Source organism: Bidens hawaiensis, unplaced genomic scaffold (genome assembly GCF_021521415.1).
Source record: "Bidens hawaiensis isolate Kalapana, Puna unplaced genomic scaffold, B.hawaiensis_p1.1 tig00022910_1, whole genome shotgun sequence".
Classification (NCBI taxonomy): domain Eukaryota; kingdom Viridiplantae; phylum Streptophyta; class Magnoliopsida; order Asterales; family Asteraceae; genus Bidens; species Bidens hawaiensis.
In genome coordinates, this window is record NW_027493586.1 from 272,461 (window position 1) to 286,481 (window position 14,021).

At 35.5% G+C, this 14,021-nt stretch overlaps 1 protein-coding gene across 1 annotated transcript; it reads left to right on the forward strand.

The window, feature by feature from the left end:
- The first annotated feature begins 7,441 nt into the window (after nucleotides 1-7,441).
- Nucleotides 7,442-10,288, forward strand: LOC143566557 (protein RICE SALT SENSITIVE 3-like). The gene is made up of 7 exons (XM_077053226.1): nucleotides 7,442-7,908; nucleotides 8,005-8,055; nucleotides 8,134-8,241; nucleotides 8,411-8,516; nucleotides 8,599-8,640; nucleotides 9,287-9,343; nucleotides 9,485-10,288. The coding sequence occupies exons 1-7, from the start codon at nucleotides 7,778-7,780 to the stop codon at nucleotides 10,181-10,183; spliced, it is 1,194 nt and encodes a 397-aa protein (XP_076909341.1). The 5' UTR covers nucleotides 7,442-7,777; the 3' UTR covers nucleotides 10,184-10,288.
- The last annotated feature ends 3,733 nt before the right edge of the window (nucleotides 10,289-14,021 follow it).

Consider the following 14,021-nt stretch of genomic DNA (forward strand, 5'->3'; position numbering starts at 1 on the left):
GAATTTGTTTAAAATTATTATTAATTTAACCGTATCATCAATTCCAACTAAGTTAAAATATGATAGTTAAAATGATAAAGGAAGTAAAACTACCGACTAAAAGAAAAAATTTCAGCCGTGAAACTAAACCGATGACCAGTTTCAAGGTTTTAAACCGAACCATGAACACTCATAACTGTTACGTGATTAATAGGGTCCGCGTTCAAATACCCGCTGCATCGCACGGGTACTCGTCTAATGTTAAATAACATCTAAGCATGCTATGACCCAAACTCTTATTTTCAAGACTTTCAAACTAATAACATAAACATGCAAATAAACAAACATACTAACTGATATCTCTAAACATTTAAATTATTCATTAAGAACAAATTAATTAAACCTTTTCAAATAACCCCTTTAAAGCTTTACCTTTCTCTTTTAATACTTTTCAAGATTAACTTCTTTTAACACTATTTGCCATTTACAAGCTCGCTTTTATCCTCCATAATAACCATCAGTCTCATCAAAACTAACATGTTAAATAGAAAATACACAAATAATAAATTGGTTTAGATTCACAAACTAACTCAAACTTAATAAGTGAAACTCAGACTCGATCTAACTCACCAAACACACTTATTTTTAAGGGATAATTCCCAAGATAACCCAAATGAAGAAAGAGAGAGAAAAAAATGATCTAAAAAGTCACAAGACTCCCAAAATAATCCAACGAATTTGTACTGAGACGACACTTTGGAAATATAACCGACGGGATTGCAGAACCAATTAAAAGTTGACACTTGGCATTAGTCTGACAAACACGACCAGATTTTTGAAAATGTTGGGGTTCTCGTCCAAATTTCTTACCTAAATCCTTTTGTTAAAAGCATTATCTCAAAATGGTTTATTTATGTTTCTTATATGGTCCATTCAAATTCTATCTATATTGAGAAAAGAGCTTTTTGAAATACGTCTTCCAAGACGCATTTTAATTGAATTTGTTCCAAGAAGATCAAATTCTCATCTTTCTTATCTAGTAAGATCAAATACGATATTCTTATATCTTATGATTTATCTTATCTTCTAAAGTATTCACAATCAGAATAACCGATCCACCATTATCATCATCTCAATGTTTCCACCATTTTATATAATATTTAAATTAGTTTAATTATTTTCAACCATAGTTTATTATATATATTTATATGACATAAAAACTCAATAATGATTATATAGAAACGATAAGGATGGAGTTGCGATTGGTGAATTGTTGGGAAATATCTTGTTGAACTTCTGGTGCTCTTTCTAGTGGCTTGAAACAAGTTATTAGAACCATGTATTGTAGATGGTCCTATGAGATCAAATTGAATTTGTTTGGAAGTATACTTGAAGTTGAAGGTTAAAGTGGAAGAAGATGAAGATAACCATTATTAAATATAATTGATAGCGTAATTTAAGAAAGTGGGGTCCACCTGAAACCTAATTAGAAATATAGTCGGAGTAGACGAAATATTTAAACACTCTATCGAGACGGAATACCAAAAATCCTATCGTTCTAGACGAGATTTAAACTTTCAAAACTTATAAGAAAAAAAGATGAGAATTTGATCTCCTTAAAACAAATTCAATTAAAATGCGTCTTGGAAGACGCATTTCAAAAAGCTTTTTTCTTTAGATAAATAGAATTTGAACGGATCAGATAAGAAACATAAAAAAACCGTCTATAGAGACTGCTTTTCAAAAGGATTTAAGTAGAAAATTTGGACGAGAACCACAACATTTTCAAAAATCTGGTCAGGTTTGTCAGACTAATGCCAAGTGTCAACTTTTAATTATATTGGTTCTACAATTCCGTCGGTTATATTTACAAAGCGTCGCCTTAGTACAAATTCGTTGTGTTATTTTGGAAATCTTATGACTTTTTGGATCATTTTTTCTCTCTCTTTATTTGGGTTATTTTACGAATTGTTCATATCTTTAAAAAGCTCGAGCTCATATAAACTTGACTTGATAGTTGATACCAGTACTACTACTTTCATATCAAACTCAAGTAGTCTACGACCAAATAACTACTCATTTGCGTTCAATTTACTATAGGATGCAAAAGGAATATTATGGCCACGTGACACCTTACATCCTACAAACTTAATGACGTTGTGTAGAAACAAAACAGAATAAAACCAAATTAGAAAATCTGACCCACACCAGATACGCTTCGTGGGGGCTGTACCAGATTCCTCGGCCGGGATATTATTATATATTTCACGCGCCGGTACCGATCACCGCTTCCACGCGCTAGCTTTTTGCAAGTAGGATGTAGCGCGAGATTCCACGTGCGAGTGGGTTAAGATTGTAAAAACATAGAAACCGCGAGTCTCACCGCAACTCGTGCGCCAGAAATATTTATTTCGTTGGGGGCACCGACTCACTGGTCATGGCACGTGAGCACGTGACACCTTAATCTTCGTTTATAATTTTTTAAGTAATAGTAAATCCTTTGATTGTTATAAAAATATTAAATCCAAATCTAATCCCTCAAAAATCCCGTCCTGCTTTTGACCAGTAAAGATTCCCTTCTACTCGTCCTAACGAATATTCGTTGTTTCTAGTTTTTTTTATGGGAAATTATTTGAGATTTAAAACATTCTAAAACATATGTAATCTTTCAATATTTTCGTTGAATGTAATCAATTATAAGTATTATTACTTGATAAATTCCATCCTATGTAAGTGTTTCTGGTTCAACATGTTCTTCATATCCATAAACATATTTTAGATATTGAGCATAATAGAAGTTGGTGCAATATATTACTATGGTGACTTGTTAGTGTATTTTGATTTGACCAAGGGTTAACTAAAATAATCTGATATTTATGAGCTATAGATGGAAATTCACATTCACTTTTTAGTTATTTATATGCATCATGAGGATACAAGTTGGCAACTCAATTTTAAAAGTAACTAAAATTTAAAAATTAAACTTGTTGATTGAAGTCAAAAGCTGTTCATATTGACCAAACAACTTGCGCATAAAAAGTTTTAATATATATTTGCTTTAAAAAGTTATAGTACTATATAAATATATAAAATTAAATACATAAAACATGCGATGAGTTAAGCTACATTGAAGGTCGTTTGCAACCTTGTTCTGAATTATTAAAAACTTGTCTGATTGAGAGGTAACCCTTAAATTGGTCAACATGTATTCTAAAATTACTAATTAAATGGTTTCATAAATAATTAAAATGTGTCTTTTAAGTTTGCCAAACACATTGTACTTTGATCAATTTAGATGCAACATCTTAATGAAATCATTAATAACCTATAAAAAATCCTCCTAGTTTTTTTCTAAACCATTTTAATTTTTTTTTGAACGGCCAACTAAATAACGCCGGGTACCCCGTACGCGCATTGGCTAAACCATTTTAATTGTATTAGCATGTCGGGTATAGTTTGTTACTAAAAAGATATGTACAAGCCTATTTTTCAATTAAGCGTAACAACGTTTGGGTTTTGTTATCAATTACATATAAAATTTAATAGCAAATAGCCAAATAGTCTAGTGGCCCTAAACTATTACATTACCATATTATATTTACTTAAATTGATAAATATATATATCACAGAAATATATCTTATGCATACAGTAATAAAAAAACAAACTATCGAGATAATACAAAACAATTTGGGCGGTTATGATAAAAAAAAATGTAGCCTTGTGCGTCATTAGTTCATTACCCGTTGTGGGTTTGAACCCTAGCTTCAATCGTTTCAACTTCATGCTCAGTAAAGCCGATTGAGAGCAGTTTTGGTTATTGAGACGCTTTTAGGAGGGCATTTTTAGGATGACGTTTTTTGTGAGAAGATGGCGTTTTTGTGCAAAGCCAATTGCGTGTAATCGAAGATTGAACACGCGTAATCGGACGGAAATGTACGTTACGGACATTAAAACATGCTTAACCATCACCACACGTGTAATTCATGCCGATTATCTGTTTTTCATAATTTTAAAATTTCTTTTTCTGAAAATTAAATAATGTCATTTTTTTCTAGTTTTATTATTTATATTTTTTGTTTAATTTGAAAAGGCAATATATAATTATCTTTTAGAAACTTTTAGTAAACTTATAAACTATATTATATAACATCAAATTAAAAGAATACACCAACAATCATACCTACTAATATTTACACATAGTAAAGATATTTGTGGAATTTGAGAAGGTTAGACGTTGACAAATCATACATTTATGCTCTATCGGCTTCCCGGGAGACATCCAACTATAAAATTCTATATGGACCTGAAAAACATATTAGACACGTAGAGTGCTTCTCATGGAATTTAAACAAAAATGTATAAAACCACGTATCAGTGAACTAGCAAAAATAAAATTGGTGAAAAGTTCTAATAGTAACAAACAATTAATCATGGAGATAGATTGACAGGAAGAATATAACTTGAGAAGGTTACTAAAAGTATATGATAAGTTAAGCCTCTTAAGACAAATTTATATGCTCCTTTTAAAATCATTAATCTTAATTTTACGTTCTTTGGCTCTGATTCTATTCACCCTAGCACTGTCGTCTGTCTTATATTCACTAGTTGTGTACCCGCACGATGCAGCGGGGCGCGCACGCAACTTTACATTGAACGTATAGTCTGTGTCGGTACATACGTCACCTGATAAAAGTGTGCACGTAGCCTAAAATTAGACACGCAACTCGTGCAAAGCCAATTGCGTGTAATCGAAGATTGAACACGCGTAATCGGACGGAAATGTACGTTACGGACATTAAAACATGCTTAACCATCACCACACGTGTAATTCATGCCGATTAACGGTGTAGGGTGTTGGGTTGAGCCCTTACCAAGATTGGGTTATGTGCGTTACGTGGTGTTGGACACGTGTTTATCGGCCCCGTTACATGTAAACAACTGTATCTGCGTAACATGTAACAAAAATCAAAAGGCAAACCTGAAATATACAGTGTTTTGAAACAAATCATTTTTTTAAACCAGTCCGTTTTGGCCCCAAACCCGTTCCGACTCGACGGCATTCTGACCTAGCCCCTTTCTACTCGAACCTGAACCAAATTAACCATTTTTTTGTATTGACTCATTCTGACACTAATGTACTTTTACAAATGACCCGAGCTCGCCTGACTCGAAATGTTACCTGGTTTTAAATGCTAACTTTTAAAACTAAAAAAGTATAACAATATCATACTCAAATTAAAGAGAATAAAATGCTCATTTTTATGATGTAATTTTTTTGAAAAAATATTAACGTGTGAAAAAATTATGGTCGTTAAAAAGTCACGGGGCAGTTAGTTTTGAATTAGAAGGCATAGGTGTAACTATGATTAAACTTTACAAAAAAGTTAGTGAAGTTGAGGGACCAAAGTTGTAAGTATATTTTGAAAAAAAATGGAAGTTACGTAACATTAGTGAGTAAAGACTTGATTACCCTTAATTTTTAAATTTTTGATGTATTATGTGTTATATATAAAGCAATGAATTTGGTACATCTTAAAATTTAAGAGGTCTCTACCTCATGCTTCTTTATATATAAGCTCAAATTACCATCATATACTAGTCACTCTAAATCTCCTTGTGGAAAACCTCGGGTGTGTTTGGTAAAGGGCTTTTAGGAGCTTTTTAGGGGCTTTAAGCTACAAGCTTTTAGAAAAAGCTCATATCTAATAAAAAGTATTGTTTGATAAGAGAAGCTTAAAGCTTTTAGAGGATGAGAAAAAACTCATATCTCATATCTTATTCAATCTAAAACCATGTGTGTGTAAACATCCACCTCAACACTCATCTTCGCTACTTCTAGTGTATGTGTCTTCTTGATGGCCCAACAATCTACTTCTTATAACATAATCGATTTGACTCCAACCTGATATAAAATATTAATTGAGAATCTCCTGTCGCACAAAACCCACCTATATAATAATTTATTTCTTTTGTGTAATACACTTTAACTTGCATAACTATTTTACTAACTAGAAGTTTGTTTTATTATTGCAACTTAGTTTAATTTGTAAGTTAGATTTGGAATAAAAGCAATTTGGTAATTAAAAATTAATGTAAATCGATCGTAGTGATAATATGAAAATTGATGTCTTTGATGTATGTGTGAAAAATCTGATATATTAGTTGACTAATTAATTTGTGACAAAATTGCATAAATTATTATTTATGTTTGTATCAAATTTCAGTGATTGTTTTTTATTTTTTTAAGTAACATAATTTGTACTTTACGTTTTTAAATGTTACACCGTTTGTCCTTTTAGCCTAACCCAGTTAGTTTTTCTCGTTAAATCTGGTCATTTGCGTTGCACATGAGGGCAAGTTCGTCAATTTACCTATTTAATTATAAACATTTTAATAAACAAAAAAAAAACAATTAAATAACTTATACACACACAAACACATATCTCTCTTTCTCACACCCCGTTACCACCACCACATGTCGCCACCAGTACCACCGCTAGCAACCACCTGCCAACACCCACCCAACATCGACCTTCATACAAACCCTAATTATCAATTTTCCATGGGCTTCTCTGTTTTCCCTTATCTCTTCTTGGCTTTCCCCAAATTACATCAATTTACAAAAGTTGCAAGTTTCTAGGGTTTTTATCAATCAAAATTAGTGTGAAAATTGACAAAAAACGAAGGGGTTGAATCAGTCTTTTGTTTGTGATGGCGGGTAGTAACCACCAATCTTCGTTTGACGTCGTTCACCGGACCACCAATATTCTCATCTTCTCAATCGGCTTTACTGATGTGATCGGCGAGAAGAAGATTTTGGCCAACAACTCGGTGCCAGAATTTTAGATCTAGAGAAACGGTTTGTAAACGGAAGTTGATGAGGAAGATAGTGGTGGTTGCGAAAGCTTTGCCAAAGATTTTGGCAAGAGGAATTTTGGCCGTTGTCACTTATACACCAGATGGGTCAAGAAGTAGCTGATGGTTGGGGCCATGGTGCTTTAGGGGCTGTGTTGGTAGTTGTCACATTGTGGTTGCCGGAGATTGTTGCCAAGTGGTGGATTGGAGGAGAGAGAGAGAGAGAGAGAGAGAGAGAGTCTTATGTGTGTGTATGTATTATATTTTTTGTTAGTTTAATTATCAAATGTTTTTTTAATAATAAATAGGTAAATTGACAAACTTGCCCTCATGTGCAACGCACATGACCAGATTTAACGAAAATAGCTAACTGGGTTAGGCCAAAAGGATAAACGGTGTAACATTTGAAAACGTAAAGTACAAATTAAGTTACCTTTAAAAATAAAAGACAACTACTGAAATTTGATACAAACAAAAAGAACAATTTATGTAATTCTGTCTTAATTTGTGGGTCTTTAGCCGTTTGAGATTCAATTGTTATATTATTTTGACTTAAGGCTGAATGTGTCAATTAACATCACCTTTAAATTGACAAAGGCCTTCGGGTTTAGATTTTCATTGCACTTGCTATTTAGAAACATTCATTTTTTTATTTAATTTACATGCACACTTATATATAACTTCTTTCACAAAATAATCAAATTTTAAATTTATTTTTCATATATAAATACTCTAAAGATAGTAAGAAGGCGCGAGTAGAGACACCTCGTTAAAAACAAAGAACAGTCACCCCTCAGTCTTCGAGTAATTGCCAATTAACAACATCATCATCACCAGGTAAAAACACAACACATACATCAACTCATATATTCACTCCCATTACACCAAATAGCTTCTAAGTTCTCACTAAAACCTCCTAAAATTAATATTACAGAAACACACATGGCTGGCTCAGCAGCAACAGACAGAGGCAAAGAAGCTCTAGGCATGATGGCACTTCATGAAACCCTCAGAAACCTTTGCATCAACACTGACTGGACTTACTCCGTCTTCTGGACCATTCGTCCTCGCCCGTATTATTCGCATGCTCTTTTCGTTACTTTACTATACCTATAACTTAAGTTTTTGTTACTTCATTTGAATATTTAAGTATTTAACCATTGTTTCAGTCGACTTCGAGGAGGTAATGGGTGTAAAGTCGGAGACGACAATGGCAGCTTGTGAGTTCGAGTTCTCTTTTATTGTGATCAGTTAAAAAATCGAACAAACGGTTTAATGGTTGTGGGTTTAACTCGCAGGATGTTGATGTGGGAAGATGGTTTTTGTAGAGAAATGGATGGATGTGATGATCAGGTTAAGAAATCATTCAGCAAAATGTCAATTCAGCTTTATAATTATGGAGAAGGGTGGGTACTTGGTAGGTGTTTAATAAATAATTTACTATTTCTTATAATGATTATAAAATCTAAATTTAAGTTTAAAACTTGAAAGTTTGTAAAATGCATAGGTTATTGTTTTAGTTTTAAGGTTGTTTATTAATTTATCCTCATTGTGTTTGGTTTTGTTGAGATGCAGATTGATGGGAAAAGTTGCTTCTGATAAATGTCACAAATGGGTGTTCAAAGAACCTTCAGAATCTGAACAGAATATCTCTAATTATTGGCAAAGTTCTTTTGATGCTGTAGGCTTCTCAAGAACACACATAATATTAATAATGGATAAATTGCTCTTGATTTTATGAGTTTCATTTTTTTTTTTTGCAGATTCCTCCTGAATGGACAGAGCAGTTTGATTCAGGGATTCAGGTGAGCTTTTTGGATAAAATCACCTTCCAATCGATTTTTGATCAAGTGTTGACACAACCTTTTGTAATTGATGTCATTATTGTTCTTTTGACCACCTCTTCCTCATCATCACCGATGATAAAAAGATCCAAGAAATATCAAAATCATGTGTAACTTTAAGCCTTTTTTGTCTCTTGAATACAATTATTTTTATAAAAACAGAAATTAAATAGGATTGTGCTTAACGTACCCCACCGGACATCATCTTGTTATTTCATCTTTTGAAATCACTCACCCGTGTTGTATACATATCTTATATGCCAGTATACATTTAGTATACCCCGTATAACATGTCATATACTCTCGTATGATAGGAGGCATAACAAGTATGGGTGCATTTAGCCAAACCCAATTAAGCCCGGTAACAATTCTCCACATGAATTCTTGCCCTTTAAAAATGTTAAATCAGTAATGATTTATATTTAGTGTAAAATGAAAGGACTTAAAGCCGGGGTCTCATCGCGAACTGACGCTTCTTTATGAGTGAGATTTTAGGGTTTGGTAATGATTTATATTGTTTTTACGAGTGAGATTTTACCAGATATATTTGTTTCCTTTTTTGGTAGTAATGATTTATATTGTTTAGTCCTTTACTTCCTACATACAGACTATAGCTGTCATTCAAGCTGGCCATGGACTCTTGCAACTTGGTTCATGCAAGATTGTAAGTCTAATATTTATTTCACTTCATATATCATGTTTTGTGTGTATAGTGTATACGTACAAACGGGTCGGGCCTGGCTGGGCTGATTGATAAAAAAGTTTCCTTTTTTGTTACTAATTTGATCTTTTGGCATATGGTCAGATACCGGAAGACCTTCATTTTGTGCTTAGAATGAGGCATACGTTTGAGTCGCTCGGCTATCAATCCGGTTTCTATCTTTCTCAACTTTTTGCATCAACAAGGGGCAATATTTCATCACCTTCTACTGCCACAATCCCACTAAAGCAGCCCACCATCCCAACCCGCCCGCCACCCCTCTTCAATTGGGCCCCACCAAGAACAATGTCACCATCGCCCAACTTCCACAACCCGGCCCACCTCGGCTACCCATCAAAAGACGAGACCCACATGTTCCTCCTCCCTCACTCCTCCGAACCACAAATGGAAAACATGATGGGCTCGGGCCCAGACCACGTCCAAAGCGACATCAAGTGGCCCAACGGGCTGAGCTTCTTTAACGCGCTCACAGGAAGAAGTGATGATGCCAAGCTACTTTTTAACTCAGAAGGGGTAGGGAACAAGGCCGAGGAGTGGAACCTGGGCCCGGAAATGAAGAACCCAAATGATTTCTTGAGTTTGGATAATACAACCTCGGATCAAAATGCCGGGAAAGTGGACCACAATAAGTACAAAAGGAGCTTCACTTTGCCAGCGAGAATGACGACTTCTTCTTCGTCGTCTTCATCACTTGATCACCACCGCAAACACAACCCGAATGGAGAATTTAGGAACCCCGAGGCGACAATGTACTCGGATGTAATGGACACTTTCTTGGAATGATGTGATGTATTAGTGGATTATTATAATCAGTAGCTCGTCATTAGTTTGCATTTCATAGTTTGTTCCTTAAAAACAGTGTGTGTTTTAATATAATGTATGTTTCTTTGATCCAATTGTTGATCTGGATAACTAGCTTTTGTTTTGTTTGCATAATTTCTGAATGGTGGCTCTTAATATTGTTGTACGGATTTATGCATATCAGCATTTGTTTTGGCTTATAGACCATTATGCCTTTCATAGATAAAACAGTGCCACGCCCCCCTAGCAAAGACAGGGGGAGGCTCGGAGATTTTTTCTTGAAAGAGGGGCCAAAATACAAGGGTAAATCACAAGGGGAGCTGGAATTATTTTTTTTCAAAAGAGGGGTTACCTCCATTTGTAATGGCGGGGAGTTTTATATATCATAGGGGTGTCAGGTAGTTTCAGGATACGAGGTTGTGCCCTCCATTTGAAATGGCGGTGAGTTTGAAAAAGTGGTCTCCCCTCCGTTATAATGGCGTGGACTGCAAAAAATTACTCCCCTCCCTTTGTAATGGCGGGCAGTATGAAAAAGGTATCTCCCTCCATTTGTAATGGAGGGGAGTCTGAAATAAGTACAGTTCCTTATTTCCTGGATGCACAGATATCTACCATATTTATTTTACATCAAGATATCTACCAACTGTTTCTTTATTGCATGCACATTAAATATTCTGCATGCACCAACCTCCATCCAACATTTAACTTATTATATATTTACATGCTTTGGACTTCATCATACCATCACAACCATCCCACAATTGTGTCCTCTTTGTTTATTTTCCTTCGAAGCCATCAACCTACATGCAACATACCTAACACACACTAAATAATCACATATTTTTTTTATCTCATAACCACCAAATTCAAACAAAACAAAAAATGTTTTCTCCATTTTTTGTTCAGCCATATTGGGGTGGTGAGGTATCATACGAAAACGGAGTTATTTCGTGCGATAATTATACTAGAAACACTACCATTATTATTCAACAAAAACTTTCATACGTTGAATTTTTGGATTTGATTTATCTCCATCTTCAAGTTCAAAAAGAATTTTACAGTTTACAATTGAAGTTATACTACACTCATCTACGCTATTCTCAATCATCCAACATATTTAGCGACCCTAGTCCGAAGTGTTGTATTTTTTAGCGGTCAACGAGGGTAACTTTCGCCCTGCATTTACGCTCATATTGAGCCAATAGTGTCATTCACACAATCCAGTTGTATGGATCTCATGCGTGGTTTTTCTTCTGTGTATGAGGCCCCCCAACAAACAGTTCATTCTTATAATGGGTTTATGAACCCACATGAACTTGAAGCCGGCCCATCTTCCAACGTTCATGAAATGGCTAACGCCGATGCTGACTTTGAATCTGAATCCGAATCAGATGTTGAGCAAGCCAGTGATGAAGAATCAGAACCAGATCCGTCATCAGTAGAAACCACAGACGATGATGATGAAATCGTTCATGAAGTTATTACACAATATAATTCTACAAATATACAAGCATTGTCACACGATACTGTGAATTATTCCCACAATCTTGATGATTTAAGAGCTTATGAAGCTCCTGATTTTAATGACGGCGACATCGATGAGGATATGGAGGTATGGAACAAAACTGTTCCATACGTAGTGCGTCTGGGTATGTACTTTGAAAACAAAGATGATGTTATGTTTGGTGTTCGGTCGTGGAATATTGAATGTGGCAAGGAGTTGTATGTTGTTGAAAGCAAAAGTGCCAAATGGAGAGCAAGATGCAACTCAACAAATCCTAAGTGCAAAACTAATTATAGTAGCGGCCCTCCATGTAATTGGTATGTCAACGCCGTTAAGAAGAAAAATGATCACATGTGGCAAATTATCAGATGGGTTAATTCACACAACTGCTACGGGACGGTAGTTGGAAACAACAACAGAAGCTCGAAATCTAGGGATATTGCCACACGTATCATCCACAACATGCGTGAAGACATTGCATATTCTGTAAAACAAATTTGAGCGTCGATAAAAGATCAACTTCACGTTGATGTTTCTTATAGCAAGGCTTGGAGATCTCGGAAAGAGGTGGTAGAGAGGATCTATGATTCTTGGGAGAGTAACTTTCGGGAGTTACCACAATACATTGCAGCATTACAAACATCTAATCCTGGTACCGTTGTTGAATGGCTACATGCTCCCACCAGACCTTCTGATTGTTTTACGTTTAAATTTGTGTTTTGGGCATTTGGGTCTGCCATAAAAACATTTCAACATTGCATGCCTATTATATCAGTGGATGGTACTCACTTGAAGGGATCTTACCGGGGCAAAATGCTAATTGTTGTCACAAAAAATGCCAGCAAATACACTGTCCCTATCGCTTTCGCAATTGTTGATGAGGAGACGGTGGAAAGCTGGAAATGGTTTTTCACTCAACTTTGGGTTCACATCGCATCACATCGGGGGGAAAAGTTGTGTGTTATTTCGGATAGAGACAAAGGTATCATTAACGCCCTAAAAAACCTTCGAGTATGGAGAGAAAACGGCGTTCATCGATTCTGTCTAAGACACATTCGAAGCAATTTAATGCAATAGTTTAAGGTGTCTAAATTGAAACACCTTTGTTGGATTATTGGTAGCACCACACAGGTAAGGAAATGCAATCATTCGGTTGGTATAATGAAGCGCATGAATACAAATGCATGGGAGTGTTTGAAAGGTATTAAAGATGTTGAAGAACCCCCCATTTGCATATCGTCAAGAAGGTCAAATGGTGAGGAAAACATATCATAACTTGCCATAATTAATTGTGAAGACTGCCCGAGCGGATTACTTTGGGATAGACTAAGATGCGGGCTTGCCATTTGACTCGTATGTGGGCTGCCCATATGACTCGTATGTGGGCTGCTCATACGACTCGTATGTGGGCTGCTCATATGACTCGTAGATATGCCACTCGTTTGCTCCCCCGGGTTCGGTTGCTCTACATTAACTCCACGACCCCTTACATGTCTTCTCCGGATTCGTTGGGGGATAGGGGGCACTTGACGACCAATATTTTGGGTCTCATGAGTCGAATAATAACTCATATGATCACCTAAGCTAGCGTACCCCATGTAACGACCGACCAACTCTCTCACCGGATTTTCGTTTGACGTTTGATGCACCTGGCTCAATCCTTCCATCTGCATTTAACTTAGTATTAGATTTATTATTTAAATATATAAATTAATAGCATGCAATTTAAAAGAAATTAATAAATTAAATATTAATAAATATTTCACATACCAACATCATAACCCTCACCCCATCATTTGGATACTCTTGCGGGTTTTGGTAACTATGTGTCGGATTAGCCATGTATAAAACTGTATGAGACTTAAACCACTACATGTACTCTGGGCTCACAGCGACCGAAGTCCACTCAACTTGAGTGACAGTCGTGTGACTACTAGCCATCCATGAGCTAATATACCTTTGATGTTCGTTTAACTAGTCGCCACTCTGACCACCCGCACGACTAATGTTGTGGAGTTTCTTATGTTCATCAACATTCAAATGTGTATTCATAGGGATTGGTTGAAACATGCCAAATTGTCTCAAAACCCTACTAGGAATATGGGGTTCGACAATTTCCCAAGAATTGAGATACGTCTCACTCCTCCAACATTGTTCACCATTTCTACAAATTTGGGGAAGTCTATGAAGGTCATCATCGTATGGCTTACACATGAATTGAAACTCCGAATATGAATTAACCTCCGAACGGTATGCACTAAGTACGTGTGATGAAGCTTCAAGAAACGTCAAAGGACCTTGCAATCTTTGGGAAAA

Bases quoted from the DNA above. Each gene is read 5' to 3' on its own strand.
- LOC143566557 (XM_077053226.1), top strand. From the start codon at position 7,778: ATGGCTGGCTCAGCAGCAACAGACAGAGGCAAAGAAGCTCTAGGCATG. The intron at 7,909-8,004 runs GTATTATTCGCA...CCATTGTTTCAG, and splicing joins TGGACCATTCGTCCTCGCCC to TCGACTTCGAGGAGGTAATG. The intron at 8,641-9,286 runs GTGAGCTTTTTG...TCCTACATACAG, and splicing joins AGTTTGATTCAGGGATTCAG to ACTATAGCTGTCATTCAAGC.